Source organism: Megalops cyprinoides, chromosome 15 (genome assembly GCF_013368585.1).
Source record: "Megalops cyprinoides isolate fMegCyp1 chromosome 15, fMegCyp1.pri, whole genome shotgun sequence".
NCBI lineage: Eukaryota > Metazoa > Chordata > Actinopteri > Elopiformes > Megalopidae > Megalops > Megalops cyprinoides.
This window is the reverse complement of record NC_050597.1, coordinates 27,098,945-27,122,500: the sequence shown is the minus strand read 5'-3', so window position 1 is coordinate 27,122,500 and position 23,556 is coordinate 27,098,945. Positions and strand designations below refer to the sequence as shown.

Sequence of the window (23,556 nt, the reverse complement as noted above, 5' to 3'; positions counted from 1 at the left end):
GAAGAGGGAGGAAGGGGTGTGAGCAGCTGAAGCAGCAGAAAGAAGGAAATTACTTATCGAGCGGCTCACAGACATTAATCATGGGTTCGGATTGGTCGAAAGACAGTGGGCGTGGTTTGGAATTTCCTCTGCGCCTGAACTGCAGCCATAAAGTGTTTCATTATATGCAAAATCCATTATGACATGTAAATAAGTCTTAATGAGAAGGAAAGCATGCCTCTGTACCTGTGTAATCTACAGCGTAAAAAGATTACCCCACCCCATAAACATGCCTGCTAGGCACTTGGCAGGACACCTCAGTGGGTCTCACAGGATAGATGTGAGGCCTTTACACGAACTTTTTCTAGCCTCCCTGCCAACTCCGGCAGACGTCCTCACAGACTCTTTCCTTCCTTGTACAGGAAACGCGTGGACTACGTGTTCCCGGTGATAAGATGGAGCAGATGACTGCAGCGGGTTGAGGCCGGAGCCCTGCGATGTCTTAGTCAGGCCTACTGCCCTTGATATGGGCCAACTGCTCACCTCAAGGGCTTGGTGGCAAACGTGGAAGCTGACCTTGATGTTTGCACTGGCCTCATTCTGTAGTAGATGTGTGAGAAATAGTATGAGGAGGACCAATTAAAACTAAATACACTGTCCCCCACATTGTACTACTCTACTATCACTTGGGAACAGAGATGCCCTCAATCAGAATAAATCAATTCAGGATAATTTATGGAGAGCAACAGTGCCAATGGAATGTAGTTCCAGCTAAGCACTTCACTTCCTGATTCAACAGATCATGTCTTGGCTGAACAAAACCTGGCTTAGCTGCCCAGTTCTGAGCATCACTGGTTTAAGAGCTTTGTAAACTAGGCCAGATTGTTGCCATTCCAGGTATAATACGAGTCATCCTGATCTACAAAGCACATTTCAGGACCCACACTGTGCTCATTCAAAGTCCTCAATCATTAAGTTGATGAGTCTCATTTCGCATCAAGTCACAACTACTCTGTAAGAAGGTTGTACTGAAGGACACAGATAAACTGGCATGAACTGATAATACGTTGACTCATGCTAACAAAGATCATGCAGTGTATACTCACTCACTCCATGGATTAGTCTTCGCAGATCAGTGCCAGTTTCCCTCCCTTTCAAGGCACAGTGGAGGTGGAATTCACAGCTGAGGTCAGCAGCAGAATGCAGTCCCTAGATCTGTCAAATGCACTCTTTAAACTAGCCAGATCACAAGTGTCACCCTTATAGAATTCAGAAATACTGATCACAGTGTCCACTGTTGCAATGTGGAAGTTAAACTACAGGATTTACATTTCGTACACTTGACAAAGTACTCTGAATGGCTTGAGTAAATGTTAAGACACATACATGGGTAAAGACAGCATGCTAGCTGTGTAAACAAATCTGGGAAATAGCTTCTGCTGGGGAAGTAATGTAATGTTTTTTGATAGAGCCTGAGCAGCTCATAGCTCCTTTCTGTAGCAAGAGCCAGTCAGACAGTGAACCACAAGGATGGAGTGTCAGTCTGTTACAGAACCCATCACCCGTCACCCACCAACAGACAATGGTCCTTCTTCACCTCAGTCTTCATGCTCTGTGCTGTGACTTGTCTAAGGAATGAAACTGCAACCTAGCAGTGTAAGACCACTGATTTAATTCATGAAGTAAAATTAGACATGATCATCACTAAATAATATAGTTCATAATTACAATATATGCATTGCACAAACATTTGACCTCTCCAATTTCCCAGAAAAAATAACTCATAGGGTGGTCGACACTAGGCCATACATTTTTATAACAAAGCAGAATTTGGACAGGACAAAGGGCTTTATTTTCTAGTACTCTTCTTTAAATTAAATTAGGTCTGTCTCCTAGTACTGTCCAAAACTATGAGCAGATGCCAGCTGAACCAGCACAGTAAAGATCTCTGGTCTTCAAATGCGATATTAATATCATACACTATACACAGCCTGAAATTGTACCTGCAAGTTCACTTGCAAAAGTTAGTAAGCATTTGAAAAGGAACCCCAGATAAAAGACCAAGGAGGTAAATGGCTCTAACAAGACACACTCAAAGACACTTGGCACATACAACCACTTGTCCTGTGTTATATTTACTATATATATATTTATATTTAAGTTTGCATCAATGCACAGATTTTCCATATACTGTGATATGTAACAGCTCTTCAAGAACAATGGCATTTTTATAAAAATTTTGACTGAATTTACAAGCCTTTCATTTGAGGGCTTGTTAAGAGAATAACCACTTTTGGCAAAGGATTCCACGTTTCGTCTCTTCAATGGTGTGGTAATGCAGAAATCTACCAACAGAGTGTGCCCTTACTTCATAAAACATGCAACTAACGATAACTATGCTCAGGCCAACTCTAATCCCGTTTTGGCTCCACAGAAGTGTCACAATTCTGACCATTGCGTGCCATGTTAGCATTAATGGTTATTCTTCCTCCAAGTGATGTTTATTATCTGAAAAAGTGCAGAGCAATTGGCTGCAGCACTAGCCAAAATAATAGCAAAATGACATACTGCTTCCCCTGTGACCCCATGAGATGAAAAAGAGCAGAGTCAATAACTTTTTAATGTGCACTGCACGGTAGCCAATTTCTCACAAAGACATAATTTGGATGCAATAATAATATCCATAATAAAATAAAACAAAGGTGTTTCTGTGAGGTGCCAATGTTTGCTGTAGAGCCACAGTGATTAGCAGTGAGAGAGGGGTGGGATAAGAAGGATAAAATTCAAACAGCATGAGTGCAGAGCCTGCAATACACACAGAGAAGGAAAAGGAGAGGAGTTCACTGTGTTCTGGCAAGAGTGTAAGGGTTTAATTAATCAATTTGCAGCAAGCTACCACTTCATGCACAGATGCAGAGGGGAAAAAGCATTCTGATAATAGAAATGACTTTTTTGACAAATGCTTCATATTCTTTTCCAGACAGTAGGAGTGACCAGTGAGTGGCATTGCAGGGCTTTGAAATCAGTCCTGAGGAGGTGACACACAGTGTGACTCTCTCCTGCAGTGTGATGCATAGCAACTGTTCTAATTCTGCAAAGGAGGACCACTCTTAACAAATCACAAGCTTCACCAGCAGTACTCTGGCTTCTAATATTCCAGGATCAGTGAGAATATTAGACATCTAACCAAGAACATAAATAAAAAGCACATTACCTGAGTTGAAGCCTGTGTAGGAGTATGAAGCAATCATCACTGAAGCCCTTTAGAAAATAAATGTATTGAGTGTTTACGTTGTCCTATAAATTGCTATTCTTCTGTGAATGCTACAAATAGGGAAATGCAAATAAAAAACCAAACTTGATGACTGAGGTTGATTTTAGTAAAAGCTTTGGTTCTTTATTATAAATACAAAATGTTAAAGATTTGAAATCAATGATTCTCGTACAAAAGCACAACAAATACATCTGTCCAATGCTATCGTAACTTGGAAAATTTTTCCAGCATCATAATGCTGCACTTAAAATACAATCCGTTTTTCGTGTAAATCGTGTAAAACCGATGAACGCAGCCAAGTGTTTCAGAGCCCTCAATGACAGGGACGGTCCACAAAGCAGGGAGTTACCTCCTATCTGAGACCACGAATCCACCAAAATCCCTCCATCAAAAGATGAAATACGCCAGGGCATTACCTAATCCCACACTGTATCCCATGATTCCACAGTCCAGAGAGTACAGATTTCAAAGCACTGATTCGCTGATAAAACATATCCAGCTCCAGCTGAATGTAGAGTGTGGTTCTGATGGACTGTACGCTGATAATGGCGAATGGAGACTGAAGTTGACATATTACACTGTACATCACTGTATTTTCATTATAAGATTTTTCTTACTGAGCAATGGAGGGCTGGAGAAGCAGGAGATGCTGGACTCAATAAGAATGTCAAGCTATGTCTGAATATATGTAACAAATAACTAATAGATTATTAGTTGCTGTAAACCAGAGACTGAGATTTGGTTTTGTAGGGACCTGTCCACAGAACAGTAAGCCCTAGCCTTGATATATGATATATATCAAGGCCATACTGATATATCAATAAACGGGTAACTGATACTTAATTTCAACAATTAGACAATACACTACCAATCATGCAATATCATCTGTCATATTTAAATGAAAAAGTGCATATTAAGTAAAGTATAGTTTATTTTTACAGAACTATCACTTGTGAAGTGAATGCCAACATAATGCAAACATGCCTGTTTCATGGTGTGGAAAATGTTGGTTTCTAAAAAAGGCTGTAAAAAAAGTAAAAAGCATCAAACAACCATGGACATGTAAAAAAAATCTGCTACTACTGAAGAGGTTCCCAGTTTCAAGGCAACCCAGACTGTGGCCTTGTGTTAAGGACAGTGCACTTTACCCTAACAAGGCTTTCATTGCAGCGTTTGCCCCCCATGTGACATGAGACCTGGCATTTTGATACAAGCAGAAAGCGTCTTCCTTGTCAAAGTAATACTTCAAGAGTTGCACCCCATATTTTAACATGGATCAGATAGTTAGCTGGGTGCCTTCCACACTGAATCTGTCTCTGCCATTGTTGAAGCTACAGGTCTTCTCACTGGCTGGCTCACTGTGAACATTCTAGAAGGGGTGTGATCTTAATCAGAACATCCATCTTCAGAATAGGACTGCAGACAGCACTGGCACCTTCTATTAACAACAAGACGGAAGACGGAAGGAACGCAGGAGCTGGATGTCTGGTCATAGTAAAATGTCTGTGGTTGCAGTCTGTGCTCTTGGGTCACACTTCAAACGAAGTGTTGCTTATAAAGGCTTTAATGAAGTTTACGTGAAGCCTTCATAAACACGACATAACGCCTTCATAAACCATACACATACTTCATAAAGGAACACGTCATACTTCATAAAGGGATACATAACACTTTCTTATGCAACACATTATACCAAATGTGACATAACCAAGAATGTCACCTGGCTAAAGGCTAAATGCCAGGTGACATCCTTGGAGCTTCATAAAGCCTTTATGAGCAACACTTCGTTTAAAGTGTGACCTGCTCTTGCTCTGGTCAAAAGACCAGTGTCGACTTCTTAAGCAGAGGAGCTGCTACGCAGCTTAGCTGCCTCTACTTTGACCTCCTTACTGAGTACACCACATCATTGGCACATGGCAGTGTGGAAACACCAGCCTCATCCAATCAGAGTTATTTAGTTTTTTCAGTAAGCTTTCAGTAAGGCCACAATGAAGAGGTGACTGGAGAAAAACTGCACCTCAGGGGGTTCAGTACTGTAGGGTTTGTCTGGGCGTCTCAAAAGTCCCTATCCCAGCCAGACAGTTCATCTGGGGGCTCCTCTAGCTCAGGCGGGAAGATGTCAAAATGGCTGTGGTCCAACGGGCCCTTCAGCTGGGAGGAAAATCACAACAGACTTGGGGTCAAATGCACTTTCAACGTAAAAACAAATTTAATTTTGGTTGAACAGGAGTGAATCTGGGAATGCAAGTGCAAACAATAAACCAAACATGAAAAAGTAGTGGGTATTTGCATTTAGATTTAAACCAAACAGACTGGGGAGATAAAACAAGCTGGTGTTTACAATGAACATGAATGATACCTCCTAACAATAGTTAACAAAAGTCATGTACTTGAAATGGTATACTGTGTCTCATTAAATCATTATGTACATTGTTATTTTAAAGGTCCTGATTGAAACACAAACTAAATCAACATGAGCTTATGTAACTCAAATTAATACATAATGTCTGTGTAACTACTACTTAACCTCCCTACTTCCCCATTTGCTTATGACAGCTGACATAAAGTGCCTTTCGAGGTAAGAGGTAAGGGCTAGTATGAGGGCTAGGTCGAGGTAAGGGCTAGGATGCCTTTCATTCTGTAAATGATTATGTAATCTGTCATATGCAGTTATTGCCATTCATGAATAAAAAATGACATAATGACATTATGTAGGCTGCACAAGAGCCACTTCATGTAGAGTGACCCTATGAGCGTATACTGGAGACTGAACTGCACTTCCAGCTCTTTTGGTCTTTTTTATTCTCGCTATAGTGGTGCTTTCCGAGCTCTGATTGCTGTGATCCAGTGTGCAAAATCTCACCGCCTTACCTCTCTCTTTAGTGGGGAGGGCAGCTTTAGGCGCCTCAGTCCTTCCCAGTTGAATCCCTGGAACCACCTAGAAGGAGAGGAATATTGGGAAGTCTCCCAGCAACAGCCGCACAACAAGAGCACACCAATGGAAACATGAACCACCCATGTATCCTGTTATCTGAAGTGTGCAAAGTCATTAGCGAGGGACACATAGAAACCGCGCAATGAGCCGAGTGGTTCGTTTGAGTGGAACTCAGAAAGCGACACAAAGTGGTCTGTTTCCCCACAAGAGGCTACTTAAATCTCTACCTGTTTACACCTCAGTTGTTAAGCGGAGTGATGGGGACAGCATGTTCCTAGCTGCCATTCTTTGTGCTCATCACACCCTGACGTGCTGAATGATTAATCCCTATTCCGTAAGTATGTTATTCATCCTAATGCCTCATTTCCATTTAATTCATGGTAAACAATGCAACCGGTTTGTGTATTATATAAGAACATGTTCCTTAGATTATCCAGTTTTGGCACCCTGATGGCACCCTTCCATTGGTCTTTCACCATACAACAGGCTATGTCATGTTCCAATTATGATATCACAGAGACGGAACCGATGTGTAACAGATAACAACACACACAATATCATTATCAGACAATACTAATACCGCACACAATGTCATGACTTGTCAATAGAATGGGATTGGTGCTGAACGGGCAAGAAACCAAAATAAATGAATTTAAGACTTTAATGACTTAATGCGACAAAGGGCACCTAGGGCTGTTATGTCAACATGAAATTATTAGAAGTTGGCCTAACAGTTACATTTTAACATGCATATTCTTTTGTACTGTAAAATGAATGTCATATGTCCAGGAAAACATCAAACATAAAAGGTTTTTAAAAGGAACCTGGTTAGGTGAAATACAGTTCCAGGGAAACTGTTCAGTTTTACACATTGTGGTGTGACCAACCAATTACTTTCACGGGGTTTAATTTTCTGATAGTGCAACCCTAAGTGAACTTGTTCACCTTTAACTGCTTTCACCTAGTGATTTACTTAAAGTAAGTAGTATTATGGGATGTCAAACTCAGTTTCCAGTGAGCTGCAGTAAGAATTTGAAGACTGTCATATACATGTTTAAACAATACTAAATTATCAAAGTTGTTCTGGAGGTCAACGTCATCTGTCCAAAGTAAACAGTAAACTGAACATTCTTCTTCAACATACACTCATTCTGGCCTGCTTTCCAGATTCAAACAAATGCCTCATGTGAGAAGGCACTGGAAACAGTGAAACGCAGAAACAGACTGAGCTTGACGTCTTTGGCGGGAAGGGGCGGGGACTGACTTGTGCTTCTTGATGTCCATGATGCCATTCTTCTTGTTGCCCAGTCTTTCTGCAGGGTTCAGCCTGTGTGCGGGAAACAAAGGGATGAGTCACATGACACGAGTGCCATGACATCACTGCAGAGCACTCGCAGGTCAGCCATCTTCTAATCCAGCTGGCTGCTCGTGTCCTTGCGCACCCTGAAATTATGTCTGATGGATAATTTCATGACGCACGCTGAATAGAAGCTGAAGGACGGCAAGTACAGTGATTCTGGTCGATCACGTAGGAGACGTAAATAAAAACAGATCCATTCAAGAATATTTTATAAACAAACCAGGCAGCCCCTTAGGAAAAATGGTATGAAATCAATCAAGTCCGACCAGTTCTCAGGAGAGGTTCACATGATATGCGATACAACTGAGTGCAGCTGGATCAGTGGTTATAAGCCGAGAATTGTTTGAATATGAGAATGAAAAGATGCTGCCTAAATTTGCCTCTTTCCTGCATTGATTTATATGTCTCTTCATGTTCACATATTAAATAAATCTACATATTCAATATAATAAACGTATAACTGCAGAACTGCTATGAATATGTAACCAAAATCTTTATGACTGTGTTCACTGCATTCATATAGGGCATGTCTGCAATCTCCATGCTCTTCACTACAATGGGATATCAAGGTATCTGAATAACAGACAAATTACTCCGACACAGCTCTCAGGTATTGTCATGCGTCCGTATTCCAAGAGGAAATACACAGGCCAGTCACATGACTCATTTACATATCACAAGCCACTTTCCTGCATATATTTATGCAGAAATGGGCAGTACAGGCCTCAAATTCAATAAAAAACATACACAGAAGGACACATATGTATTTCATATGTGGCATATGGCTCTGTACCTGTATTCTGCACAATGACAATAAAGTTGAGCATGAACAGTGAATTCTCATTTTCACAGTTCATGCTACTTTGTGAAATAACTGGTAATTCAGCAGCATTAGTGGAGAAACTTACTTGCACAACCTTCTGATGAGATCCTCTGGGCGTTTGCTAATACGTTTGGGAAAGTCAACTTTCTCAATCCCATGCAGAACCATAGTGTAGATTTTAATAGGGTCTGATCCAGAGAATGGGGGACTGCAGGACACAGGGAACATTTTTAACTGTCCATTCACAACCACAAACTGATATAGATAATTATAGTGTATACATTACAACCCAATCATATATTTAAGAAAGGGGTATGTTGTTAGGGAGGAGCGTGTATGTGCTCCTGTCTTCTCATTCTATTTGAAAAAGGCAGGAAAGCTGAGATTCTTGTGCAGACAAACATATGCTTGAATGAAGTTATGGGCATTATTAATGAAGACTTTTAGCACTTAAACTGTATGATAAATGTGAAATATGACCATCGACAAGGCATTCACCTGACAAGTATTTCTGTTGATGGGTAGTGGTAATGTTACCAGTATGAGGACACTTCCTAACATGCAATACGTACAAAATGAACATGAGAGACACTGTGTGTATGTTTACATTTTAACGAATATATTTACATAAATATATATAGTTTACAAATTGCATAAGAATCTTGTGAATCCGGTAAAACAATAAAATAATTTTAAATCTCTGTAGAATAAGCTCTTTTGATTGATCTTTGCTACTTCTCTATTCCCTTCATATGAAGAAGAAAAAAAAGATGCAGATATGATGATTATTTATGAATAAAACTGTCATAAAATGTTGCCAAACGCACCAAAGCAGACAGATGGAGGCTGTCCAAATGACAGTACACTTCATGGTCTCTTCTGTACCAAGCTCCAAATATGTCAACCCCGTTACCCCGGCAACCTTCTTTGGTGCCCATCGCAGGTGCACTGGCCATGAGTGGCGGCTTGATGGCTCATTTTGATTGGCTCATTTACGACTGAAGGACCCATGCTGGCCTAGTCAAGAGCCCTGTCCGTCACGCATGCAATTTCAGACCTTCTCTAATGTTAATCTGTTGCATGGTTCCCTCTATTCTCCCTCCGCTGCAGCTGGAATTTTCTTTGAAAGCTTTGGTGTTGCTTACTGTTGCATTAACCACTTTGTTCTCTCTTCTTTAAACATTTTTGTTGAAATATTTCACTTAATTCTCCCTCACTCACACCTTGAGTTCATCATTTCCCTTAGGGCTTACATTATGAGTCAAAGTAGGGCTTTTAGTACTTAATGTTTTTTGCCCACACCTATCTTTGACCATGGGCTAAGAATGACCTCAGGGTAACTTACCCTTGCTTCACACTGGCGAGTTTAACACTGTGTTTAGAGCAATATCTGGGGCCAACCCCAAAAAGTTTGTGCTAAACTTCAGAGGAGAGTCATCTGAGCCCTAGGCTAAGAGTAGTGTTCTCCACTAATGTGCTAGTGAGATAAAAGTTGCCTTGCCTTATTGCATCTCTTCCATTTCTACATGTCATTTAGAGTGCCTGATCTTGAGTCCTAACCAATGGTAGAACTGTTATTATGTGCTGTTATGAATTTACATGTAATAATCTTCTAATCTTGCCTCTTTTTAATTTAGCTTAACTCCTGTTTGTTTCTAGTGACACACTCACTGAGTGCATGCCACCAGGGGGTGCTCTCACCTGCCAGTGAGCAGCTCAAAGATCAGGATCCCCAAGGACCAGCAGTCGGCCCCAAAGTCGTGGCCCTTGTTCATGATCACCTCGGGGGCCACGTACTCCGGCGTGCCGCAGAACGTCCAAGTCTTCTTCCCCAAGCCAATCTTCTTGGCAAAGCCGAAATCCGCCTGGGAAGGGAGCATGGACAGACATGTCCTTCCTCTTCTCTTCACTGAGCAAACAATCAGAAATCCCCTTTTCCCTTCAGTCATAGGTAATGCTGCACTTGACAGGTTGTTACATGGCATGTGACCACCTCACATTCTTTGGTGCTCACAGTGCAGCATGTCTCAAAGATAATCTGGCAACTACATTTTACGATCTGCCTTAGCTTTTAATGCATTAAACACTTTTATTCATGGCAATCTTCATAGCTTTTTAGCAATAACAATACCTACATAACTGAATTATATTATTTATTAGATATTTGTAATCAATAAAGTAAGATGTTTAGGTACCCCACGATGAGGGTCTGAGACTAACTGATAAATGAAATGAAAAATTTGATGGACATTTTGAGTCCCATTTCTGATAGGGGTGTTACTCTTCTGGTACCATTTTGACATAGCCCTGACTGTCCAGCAGCAAATTCTCCGGCTTGAGGTCACGGTACACGACTCCCCGCCCATGCAGGTAATCGAACGCCTCCAGAACGCAGCCAATGCAGAACCGAGCTGTGGACTCCTCAAAGAAGCTCCTGAAAGACAACGGGCAGCGTAATAAGCCACATTCCTTCCTGGAGTGGTTACAGGTACAGTGAACAAAACCATGCATGTGTGGAATGCAGCATCAAAACAAAATAACAATGTTCCATCTCTCTCATCTTTGTCTGGTCTTGACTGTCTCTTAAAATGGCAAGACACTGGTCTTAATGTGGTAGAGCTCTTAACTGCTAGGAAGTGTAAGGAATCGTGGAAAGCCATGACCCTGTACAATGTGCTGACATAAGCAAGCAAAATGTCCTTTATTTTAATTGTAAGAAAGACATGAACACAACCCCTGCTTGTCATGTGGCATAAAGACGACCCTCACTCACATGTCCCTCAGCGTGCTCCACAGCTCCCCCCCAAGGCAGGCCTCCAGCAGCATGTACACGTACTTGGCGTCCCGAAACGTCCGGAACATCCTGAAACGACCAATCAGAAGAGTCACATGGCCTGCCCGGCTCTGGGGGAGGGACCAGTCTTCCTTGTGTTAGGATACTGATGGTTACTGGAGGATACTCAATATGGGCTTGCAAGGGCACCGTTGCTAGTAACAGGAGGAACCAGAAACCAGGGCAAATGTTCAGTTTCCTCGTAAAAGCCATTCACTATGTGTGTGCTGACTAGGTCAAATAAAGTTACTAGGTCAAATACAATTGCTTTACTTGTAGCATGTAAAAAAATATAACTGATGTAAGTTAAATGCATCAGCTAAATGACAATAATGTCATGTACTTAGATACTGTATTAAATGATAACTGTAAGGTACTGAAAGTTTTTCATCACAGAACAGCTCTAAATGCTCTTGCCACTTGTTCCGCACAAGACTGGTTCTAACAGCATTTGGCGTTCCTGCAAACCTAGCATACATCACAGTCTGCATCTGTCTAACATCTCAGGCCCACAGACCCAATCAGATACAAGCATCCTGCGCCATGCGCTGAAAAGATCAATGAGTCCCACTGCACATTTGATGTGCTGAGGTGCTTTAAGAAGACAATGACTCTCGAAAGCAAGTCTCTGTGATGATGCCACAGTGTCGCTCTTTTTTCATTTCCTTCACTCTGTTAATACCAGCTGATGCCTCCTCCAACACCCTAGACAGAGAGAGAAGGAGAGGCGAGAGACAGAGAGAGAGAGAGAGTGGGAGAGAGAGAGAGAGAAAGAGAAAGAGAGAGAGAGAGAGAGAGAGAGAGAAGGATGCTGGGGTTGGGGTGACCTCAGACTGCTCCCCCGAGCGTGGGGCGAAGGTTCTGGTAGAGATGCAGCGCTCCTGTTTGCCCAGGCCTTTTGTCCTCAAATGTCACATAAACCACACTCCAAGCCCAGAAGCCCAGGAGCATTCTGAATGTTTCAGGGCTGCCTAGCAACACCCCCTCAGGTCAGGGGAAGCAAATGGATTTAACCGTGAACCCTCTCATCTTAGGGCTACGTTAACAGTCCACACGCAGCACATAAAGTCACATTAACATTGCAGCCTGAACACGCAACATTGCTGCCTAATGACAGGCAGGCATCAAGCAAACTCACAGGTAAAGAACTGCCGGTAAGAAAAAGCGAGCATGAATAAACGAATGTTGTGCCACCCCAACAGCGTACTGTCACATCCTTGATGCCATGCTTGGTTGGGCAGGGACCCAAGTGCCCAATTCAGCCCCCGCATGTAACGCCAAGCTTGGCACGTTCAGTTCTAAATTGCCCCACAGGAACCTCACATCTTCTTAGCAGCTTGTATTTGAGCCAGGGATCCTCTACACATAGGGAGGGTTTGTCAAACAGTCAGATGAGTGGTTTTCTGATGTGCAGTTCTGCTGGGGCCTAAAAAACATGCCTGAAATATGTATTTTCCTCATTAGCGGGGCATTGTTTGATTTAGTTCAATGTGACCGGCAAAGATAATCCTTCAGAGGACTTTGGTGCCTATATCTGTATGTATTGTAGGTACCTCTCTCTTAGAGGCTGATTCAGACTCAAGGACACTGTGCTTGTTGTTGCACGTTTTTCAGTTTTTGGGATTCAGACTTAATTTACACACCCACATATCTCTTAAAATGGGTGGTACGAAGTTGCTCACTGTGAATAAAATGTAAATTGCTGTGGAAGACTACATCTCCCTGCCTGGAGACCAGTGGTCCACAGAGTTTGTCATGGAGTTATTAGTCCTCATTGTAGAATGCAGTTGCAGGACACTCACTTTAATTAGGAAAGCTGTGTGGCTACCTTTGAGAAAACAAAGCACTTCTGGAACTGAGATGATATCTGCATGTACCGGGGACATGCACATATTACCTCTCTCTTAGTCAGCCATCAGGCAAACTCCCACTCGAAAGGACAATGAAGTGAGACTTGAACTCCAGGAGAACATATCGGACACAGGAACACAGAACAGTCAGGACCCTTCGCCGTCTGATCAGAATAAGCCCACGGCCATCCTGTCGCAGACCCGATTCATTAGCGTATTATCAAAAGGCCAACCGAAAAGGATGCAAATCGTTTTGGCCGCGCCCACCTCCTCCGTTCACACCAGCTTTGTGTGTTGCAGTCGGAGATCACGCTTTTGCGGGATGTTTTATTCATGGCCCCCGACGGTACAATAAACATATCAATTTTCATTATGGCCGCAGACAGACGAGCTCCTCGTCGCCTTGCAGATACAAACAACAATTGAGTCGTCCTCCCGCCCAAAACACTCTTTTGTTCTTTGTGTGGACATTAAGGACCACTTTTGTTATGACAGCACAGTAATGACTGTTGTATAAGTATATTGTTACAAAAATCATCAAAGTTAGTCTGTTCACAAAGGTGCAATTGATCTAATATCCATCTAAGTCAATGAAATGACCTAACATGACTTCTTTTTCTATCTTTGCCAAGATCAACCTTTCTGCTGATTGCTCATAGGGGTAGTAGGAAAATTTTTATTATCTCCTGTTTTGTCTGTTGTGTCATGGCATGATGAATGAAATGAAACTTAATACAATAGAGATTTCAACAATACAGAAGCATCCACTGCTTAAAACCTTCGCAGAAGTAATAAAACATTGCAGAAATAATAATGTGGAATAATTCAAGCTTAACCGCCATGTTTAAAACTCCACTAGCCACTGACCAGAGGGTTCTCCGATATATTAATCAAAATAATATTAGAAAAAAAAATCAAATAAAAAATTAGTAAGAGTTATTGGTATTGCTGCATTTCTGCACTTGCATTACACTATGCTATTATATTTCTATATATTATATTATTATATTTCTATATATTTCCCTGAAGAACAGAAGCCATTGCTGAAATCCCTGACTCGCCTTTAGAGCACAGCAAGGTTTAGCACCTCCCTTAGATTAAAAGGAAAAACAGCATCCAATCCAGGTTACCACCGTTTGCCACTTTGACCCTGAAAATGGGAACATAATCAGACACACACCCCTACCACTGAGGTTCAGAGCAAAAGTGTGGATTAGTGGCTAGGGAATATATATATACACACACACACACACGTATAAAAATTCTATCCGAGTAAAATAAACTAAACCTCCAATTACAAATTACCCATAATCTGAAACCATAACCATTCACCTCACACATAAAAGTCTTTTTAGAAAAGTCACACAGTAAATAAACCACTTAAGACAGGGGGTTTTAAAATGCTGGATTCTGGTGAGTAATTTTATGTAATTTTTACACATTGTAGTTTTGTTGTTTAATTTTTCATTCTCAAAATATTGAGAATTTGTGTTTCGTGTGTTCAATCATGTATATGTTCTTGTTTATGTACAACATTTCATGCTGTTTTGTTAAATACACTTTGCATTTGCACGCTGGAAATCGCTTTGAATAAGAGTGTCTGCTAAATGACACAATGTAAACGCAAACTTGAATGACAAGTAAAAGAATCGCGTAACGTCACTTGGGGACTGACCTGACGATGAAGTGCGAGTTGGCCTGCATCAGGATGTTTTTCTCAGAGTAGATGTGCTCCTGCTGCCTGGTGTCCACCACGTGCTTCTTTTTCACACACTTCAAAGCAAACGCTGTGTCCTCGTCCTTCAACCTGACCTGCGGGGAGCGAGAAAGCGAGAGTCGAGGGACTCACCTGTGTCCTCTGTTCCATGACCTCTTTTGGATGGAGACGATGTTAAGTGCTTTCCCGCTTGCAGGGCTTGTTATGACATGCAGCTGGGTGGGAAATTAACAGCCACCTAGGGCCATACACTGAAACATTACGAGTGGTTCACCTTACAATTACCATTTATCATGTACATATAACTGGTAGAGCAATTTACTTTTCTGAAATCTGTCACTGGAAATTTTAATACAAACACGAGGGTCGCTATGAAAAATAAACACAAGGGAGCCTAAGTGTTCAGTACTAAGCACACAGGACCTAAAAGGATGAATAATGAATTCATTCCAATTCTGGTAAAACTCTGGGTTATTACCTTATCTTACTGTCCCACCCACATGTTATCCCAGACCCCGTGGTGTATGGGAAGTGTGTACAGGGTGGTGGGGTTACATTGAGGGAGGGGCTCACCAGCTCCACTCGGCCGAAGCCGCCCATGCCCAGCGTGGCCACCACCTGCAGGTCCTGGAAGGGAGAGCTGGCCGACAGGCCGGAGATCTTTTCTTTCAGCTTCCGGCCTTCTGGGGAAGAGTCTGCTAGCGGGGACTGGGGTCTTCAGAGGGGAAAGAGAGCAGAGCCATGACCAACTGAACATCTGTTCTTGGCATTACATGGGTGGGTAGTGCCGGCTGACATCCCCAATTTGCTCACACAAAATCACATGCAATTGTGCCTTCAGCTGGAAAAAACCCTGATCATGGATCCATCAGCAGGGTTATGGGTGTCTCACTAATGTGCAATAGAAATGAATATACCTGTCAAGCTTTTTGACCGTAGACCATGGACCATGACCTGACAAAGACCTAAATGGTCCGACACTGTGTTTCCACCATTTAATGCAGTCTCCATGTGGGAGCATTCCGACAGGATGTGGTACATTCATTTCCATTTCAAGTTATTTTTATCACTCAATACCTACTGAAATCTATGGATGTATGTCCATTCTGGGTTTCTTTTAATCAATTTGTCACATCAATATCACAAAAAACTGCAACTGAAAAATGAGGCAGCTTGCAGAATCATCAGTACAATTCTTTCTCTGGTAAATATTACAAGAATTATATTACAAAGCAATTGCTTATTTGCCTATTTGGTTAATACTGTCAACCCATTCATTACACTCTCCCCACACAAAAAATTAATTAATTAATAATAATACAATTATAAAATGGTTTAAAAGCTAATAAGACTGCAGTGCATAGATAAATCTGACAGGAAGTTTGCACACACACCCTGGTTTGTCATGAGTTTCCAGGCACACCTAGTTTGTTCTCACACCATGCCGAACTGCCTACATACTTTTGGTAGCATATCTGGTGCACACTGGCAGCGCCGTCTACAGCATTAACTGAGGTGTGAGGTTCTCACTCCAGAACATTCCCCCCGTCTCTACGTGGCACTTACACAGCGTTCCGCTCCTCGTCGCTGCGGGAGAGCTGCTCCACGTACTCCTTCAGGTAGGCCTGCAGCTCCTCATAGGTTCCCACCATTTGGTTGAAGTTGCTGCGAAAGCGAATCATGTGTTAAAAACACAAAGACGCCGCGGTCTTGTCGAATGTATTTGTGTCAGTTTATTCATTTCAAAACGACCTTGGGTCTTTACTCAATCTAACCCCAGTGTGGCCCCTCCTTTGAACTTTGAATGAAAAATTTCAGTGATAAATGTTTTTCAAAATGATATTTTCACAACATATTGTTTTTCTTTTCTACTCCACAGAATACATGATGTTGTGTATGACCGAGGGAAGAAAGTGACCACCACATTGAGGTTAGGCTCAGGGGGGCGCCGAGGATTTGTGGGTTCTCAGAGTCAAGCCTTGCATTGACGTGCATGCTATACGTGACAGAAAGCTAAGCCTTATACTGACACCCATGCTGTGGGAAAGAGAGAACTGAGCCGTGCATTGACGTGCATTGCTGTAGGAAAGAGACTGAAGAGGTACTCACTCCCTGTCCACCACCAGGCACTGCGTGTCGTTCTCCTTGGAGATGATGTTTGCTGAGCGCACATCCTCGCTGGAAGAGCAATCACGGTCCCCACTCAGATTAGCATGAGCAAATAGCAAGCCTGTTCATCAGACAAATGCTAGCAGGGTGGTGTAGGGGTAACTGGCAGGGCTCGCAACCCAGTGGGTGCTTGTCCAACTCCCTGCTGGGGTACTGTTGTTGTACGCTTGGGCAAGGCAGTTCAGCTGAATTTCCTTTGTAAATATCTGGGTGTGTAAATGTATACTGTGAAGACTGCAAGCTATGTAAGTAAAATGTAAGGTAATGTGTACCAGCTGAGGGTTAATACTGTGGTGGAGTGAGACATGTTCATAACTAAAAAGCTGCAAATCTGATACCCATGTGGGGTACTTAAACAGGGTATTCAACCTCAACGGTTTCAATTAATATCCTGCTGTGGACATTGATAACAAGTAAGCTGGATAAGAGTGTCTATTAAGCAAAAATATCCTAGTATATAACTAGCTGACACGTATTCTTCCACTGATGATCACATCATGACACATGACACATCAGTCAGAGCATACAAACTGAGTGCAAATGTAAAAGTGAAAAAAACAATTAATTCAAGGCATGTACCTCTGTGCCACTGGTAATCAAACAGTGACGCCCTACCTTATGAGAGCTTTCTCTCCAAAGTAGTCTCCTACACCCAGAGTTTTTATCTCTTGAGGCTCGGGACACCCCTCCATGGTTTGTGTGACGGACACCTGTCAAGAGACCAAATCACCTAAAATCTTCCTACAGCTCAATGAAACAGCATCAAGTGTTACACTATGACAGATTAAAAACCCAGGGACCATATGAGGTTAGATGTACCATGCATTCACAAATAAAGCCCTGTCATTGTGCTGTGTTCATGAATGGGTCATTGACTTCATGTTTGCTCGGTCAGCACGTCTTTCTGGGTTTCACTTAAATAACTTTTCCAGCAGAAAAGTTCAACTGGTCATAGTAACTGTAAGGTTTGGCAAGAGAAACAACAAGCTATTTTTCATTAAAAACTGGCCGAGGTGACCTTTCGGAATGTTAACTTCTACTGATAGTACTGAACACTAAAATGGCAAATATACTGTGAGTTGTGACTCTTACCTCTCCTTTGGCTATAATGAAGAAGGTGTTCCCCTCCTCTCCCTCACGGATAATGTATTCTCCTTTATCGAAGTACTCCTGACGATGGCAGGTCATAATTATTCTGCACGTCTGTATTCTTATAGAAAAACACATATATGCGTAGACGCATGTATGGACAAACATACACAAGCACAGAGAAACAAACACATACACACACATGCATACACTCAAATCCATGCATGCACATGAAATGTAAGTGTGATCACCACAGATATGAACTGCTTCATCTCAAAAAAAAGTCAAGACTGTTTTTGCTTCCAAGAGAATACTTTTTTTACAGACCAAAAAAATGTTTACTTTAGTAAATAACGTACAAAAGACAGAGCCTTGTCATTTTTACATTGCTGTTCAAGTATCATCATCATGGTAAGCAGCTTTGCCTTAGATCACATACAATTCATACTCACTTACCACTTCCAGACAGTCAACAATCTTGGCAAGCTTCTCTTCTGGCAGATCTTTCAGTAATGACACACTAGAGGATTAGACCAGATTAAAGGGTCATTCTACCACAGTCCTTTGACTACCAAATTTAAGTAGATCATACTTTTTCAAAATTTGGGCTTTCAGCAGTAAATAACTATGGCCTTCTACTAAATGCTATGAACAAAAAATAAAGGTGGAATACTACTTTGGGCTCTGACCACTGAATAAACTGCTTTAGGTGATGAGCAGTGAACAAACTACTTTGGGGTATGAGCAGTGAATAAACTACTTTGGGCTATGAGCAGTGAATATACTACTTCAGTCTATAAGCACTAAATAAGTATAGCACCGTCACTCAGCACACAGAGGGGACACACCTCTGGGCAGGGTTACCTGCGCAGGAAGCTGAAGTACTCCTCGTGCCGGGCCTGTGTGCTCCTCATCATGATACTCTGAAACATCTGCCGGTCCAGGGCCCAGATGTGCGACTGGGAGACAGCTGTTCGGACAGTGCTGTGTCAATTCCACACAGAGTGCAGTGCATGTGGAATAGCCCATAAATAAAATACATACATTGGGCTTACTCCACAGTAATGAATCAATGCATGGCTGCTACTGGCAATTCACTTGTAATTTGTAGGTTAGGATAACATCTATGTTAGCGTCAATATGCTGTAACTGTAGGTAAACAGCACTGCATGGTGTAAATATGTGAATCATAAATAACACTCAAAACATTTATTATGAAAAGTGGAGTATCAAAAGGAAAATGAAAAAGAAACATGATTCAAATAGTGCTGGGCACAGTATAAATACATTCATCTTATTTATAAATAGATTTAATAGTATCATTGCATCCTACAAATATGGACTGTGCAGAGTGCATTGATACTACTATACACAAAGGATGCAATTATGTTAATTTACAGAAAGGATACAATTATGCTAATGTAGAGAATCCTTAGAGACACTTCTATGCTTACTGGACTTTGAGATGCAGGTTTTAGAATTCCTCAGTGAGTCTTCATATAATCACGCAATTACACAAGCTGTCATGTGTGCTGTCATGTTGCAGACGTGGATAATCTACAGTGTGCAAAGTGAAATGCATGGTTTCTCTTACATGCAAAACACAGCACAGGGGTCTCTCTTTCTAACAGACTGAAGGGACACTTGCAGTGGTGTTTAGTGACTTGAGGGGTTTAACAAGCAAAGAGCAGCTTACATCTTCCAAGTTTTCCATCTCCATACAGTACTAAGCAAGACTGCATAATGAGGCTGAACCTACTGTATGTCATGGACAAGCCAAAATTAACAGCGTCAATAGGGGATCAAGTAGCAGAAAAAAATGAAAACCTAAGGTATTATCCTTTGATCTCCAGGTGAGCGGTAATATGCCTTGTCCTCCAGGTGACATGCCTGACTCTCTAACAAGGCGTCACTGGTCCACCTCACCTTTGACTGAGGCGGTCCTCTTGCAGTTGTACAGTATGGCCAGCTCTCCGAATGCTGTCCCAGGATGCATCTGTCCAAGCAGCTTGCCGTTTTGTATGACCTCCAGCAACCCATCTGGAGAGAAACATAAGAATATGCAGTAGATGTTCCACAGCAGTGTATGGTGTCTCATAATTATGGCAATATATTTGATACAGAAACCACACTAAGAGCTGTCTGACATACAGTATATGAAACATTAAGCGTACATAGGGCTCTGGATTTCAGAGGAAATGCTTTACAAAACCAATTATCTGTCATAAAATTTTTATTATCCTGCATTTCTTTATATTTTATTCCCTTGCTATGGAATAATGGAAAATAAATCATTAGTTTAAACTTCATATGTGCTTTAAATCTCTTTCTTTTGAAATATTACATCAAGCAGCACATTGATTTCAGCCAAAATGCTACATGAGATATTTTTCTCATATTTTTCAGCTGTGCAATGTTCAACAGGACTTAATATGAAGTATTTCACAAAGCTGATGGACAAAAGATACTGAAACTGACAAACTGTCAAGGCACCTCAGAAAACACAGTCATAGGCAAGGTTAAGTTAAATCTGCCATGAATTTAACACTTTGTGCACTTGATGTGATATACATGCTCACATATATCAGATATACATGGTGCCTGATAACTGCACTCTAAACAACCAATTCATTTCCCAAGAGGAGGTAATATAAAATAGTCAATCTTTTAATTATAAATGTTCTAACATGGATTTTAAGAGAAACCTGACCACTTTACTGAGACAAAATTAGTGCACATTTGCTTGCCTAACAAGAATGCTGGGGTGCGCAGTTATTCCAGACATTTAAGCGTAGCCATGGTTAAGGGGCGCTGACTGACCTGCCAGCACGTACAGGTAGTTCCCCGGCTCCCCCTCCTGGATGACCAGTTGGCCCTCGGTGTAGATCTTTTCATACATGCAGTCCACCATCTCCCGCATGTGCTGGGGCTCCAGCCTCTTCAGGAAGTCATTGTTCATGATGGCATCATTGATCAACTTTTTAGTGCTGGGTACAGGAGGAGCAAAGAAAGGACATACGAATCTAGCCTGACCACAAGTGCGCAAAACAAGCTATTATACTGTATTACATTATATGTATTACAGTATTCTGTTACATTAATTACAATTCTATAAATTCTACAATTCTACAAAGCGGTCACAGTTCCTCATAGGAAACTCAAAACCTGTTCCTTTCCTAAACAATGATTTGTAAATTCAAGAAATGAGAAAATAATAATAAATCAAAAACCTTTTATTAATAACATTAAAACCATGCTCTCGCCTGCAAATGCCTTGGGGTGACTTGACATTTAAAAATGCACTTAAAACACACAGCAATAAGGGTCAAGGGCACCTGTCCCACACACTTGCATTCAAGGTGCTTGTAGCCAAAACCAAGCCCCTAAATTCACTTCACTCCTCTGATGAAGTGAACAGTCGCGTCCATTTGGCAACTTAAAGGTGGCCAGTTTCACGCAGCGTTGCTCTCAGGCACGAGGCCTCTCATTTGCACATCTAAAAGAAGGAGGGGCTATCCATTAACCCAGAATAGGACTTGTGAATGTATTAGTCTATAAGAGTTGCAGACAGGCAGTGAATGCCTCGTTAATTAAAGCTGTAATTATCTTCCCTATGCATACAGATGGACTGGCTTTTGTCTTCCCTCGTGCCTTTTCATTTCTCTGAGTGTATTATGTTAATAAGAGCTTTTAAATCTTCTCATGGATGGAGCCACTACAAAGGCTTCCTGGAAACATTTTTTATCAGAAAATACAGTCAGCTGAGTTCCCAGTAGCAACTTAGGTGCAGAGAGAGGCCCCTATACTCTTTCTGGGGTCTGACTGTTGTGGAAGCATAGTGGCTAGATTGTCAAGGTGTTATGCTGCTTTGGCTAACTCCCTGGAGCTACCTGCTCAGGATAAGGCGCAAGAGTGGAAAGTCTTTTGGGACTGAGGATATGACTCTCCTAAACACAGTTAGTGAGAGAGAAGAGAACGGAACCTTGAGGAGCATCTTGGAGTCCCCCCCCCACACTTGTGTCGTACTACCTCACCTGGAGTCCTTGCGGACGCGGGCCCGCTCGATTGACACGTGAGGGGCCTTGAGCCCGCCGCAGTAGTGTCCAGAGGTGGGCTCAGCCGAGACGCCCTCCTTGGCCTTCAGCCGGCGGTGAACTTCCACTGCCACCCGGTGGAAGCGGGTGGGGCCCTGGTTTATGACGCTGAGCAGCCGGCGGCTGGGCCGGAGCGGGGCGGGCGGCGAGCGGCCCAGGCTGTTGTAGCCGATGGCGTCCTGGAGCTTGTCGATCTGGGACACCTTGGCCGCCAGCTCCTTCTGCAGGGCAACCAGCTGCTCCTCCCGCGTCCTCAGCTCCTGGTCCCTCCGGCTGAGCTCCTCCTCCAGGCGGGCGATGCGGGCCCTCAGGGGCTCCGCCCCCTCCCAGCTGGGGGGCTCCTTCAGGCTGGAGGCCAGGCAGCTCTCCTCCAGCCGCGGGGCTTTGATCGAACCGTTGCCCATGGCCCACTGGTGGCCGGCCACCATAGGACAGCCCTTTGCCAGGCTGGCCCAGTCACCAGGGGTCCATGGTCATCTCTGCAACAGCCCACCTTCACCCTGGAGGGGAACTCCGACACAAGAAGTCTCTACAGAGACAGCGCAGAGCTTCCTAAATTCCTTTTAAACGCAAAACGCTAATGAAAATGCAAGGATAGCAGGAAAAAGACATTGTACCACATTTTCCTAAAACACAGATTTGGGTTTACACTAAATACTTTTCTCTGGTTTTCAAGACAGTGAAATAAATTGCATAGACTATTCAAGGAGTTAATTTTTGTTTGGTTTTCTAACCAGAGAGCTCCTGAAACAGAATAATAACCTAAGATTTGTACAATCACATTCAGGTAGGTTCCAATGCACTGACCCTTAGTGCATTCCACCCCTGCTTCCGTCGTTACACTACAATATCTAAAATCCAGGAGGAGAGTATGTACGCTTACTTTTGTTCCACTCAATTACTATGACATAACTAGGTCAATTATCAATCAATCAAACATTCAGTGACATAACTCACTTTAGACTTTAGACACGGTAACATTTTAAATGTTTCTTGAGTACAGAGCACAATCACAATGTTAGCCTTAGGTGTCAATTACAATTTCATTTACAAATATAAATCTGATACATAAATACAATAAAATGTATAAAATTAAAGGACTTATTTGCATGGTAAAGTATCAGTATAATTTTATAGGAGCTGAGGCTGGAACAAGTACACATAATCATAGACATCCCTGTGTCTGTCCATATGCAGATTGAATAAAAATGTAACTATAACGTCCTGTAATATGGGATTATGTAGTTCTGCAGATCTAATAGAAATTCCCGTGAATCGAGAGAAATGAGAGATTAACCTCGTTGTGTTATTTAAAAAAAAAAATAGACTCTCATAAACATAACAGGCTCACAGGAGTCATCAGGAGTCGCAACCCTAATCAAACGGTGCCATAATCCTTCACGTTTTCTAGATTTAGCATAATAATTGATGTG

The 23,556-nt window shown here is 42.1% G+C and overlaps 1 protein-coding gene across 1 annotated transcript; it reads right to left on the bottom strand.

Annotated features, from left to right (window-relative positions):
- Positions 1–5,287: 5,287 nt before the first annotated feature.
- LOC118790021 (cGMP-dependent protein kinase 2) lies at positions 5,288–22,551 on the bottom strand. Its single transcript, XM_036546813.1, has 18 exons — positions 22,064–22,551; positions 20,850–21,016; positions 19,956–20,069; positions 18,894–18,999; positions 18,486–18,549; positions 18,033–18,110; positions 17,556–17,650; positions 16,881–16,949; positions 16,338–16,436; positions 15,345–15,486; positions 14,730–14,866; positions 11,145–11,234; positions 10,664–10,805; positions 10,073–10,236; positions 8,457–8,579; positions 7,453–7,515; positions 6,125–6,191; positions 5,288–5,404 (listed from the first exon to the last, which is right to left on the bottom strand). The coding sequence occupies exons 1-18, from the start codon at positions 22,549–22,551 to the stop codon at positions 5,309–5,311; spliced, it is 2,304 nt and encodes a 767-aa protein (XP_036402706.1). The 3' UTR covers positions 5,288–5,308.
- Positions 22,552–23,556: the final 1,005 nt, after the last annotated feature.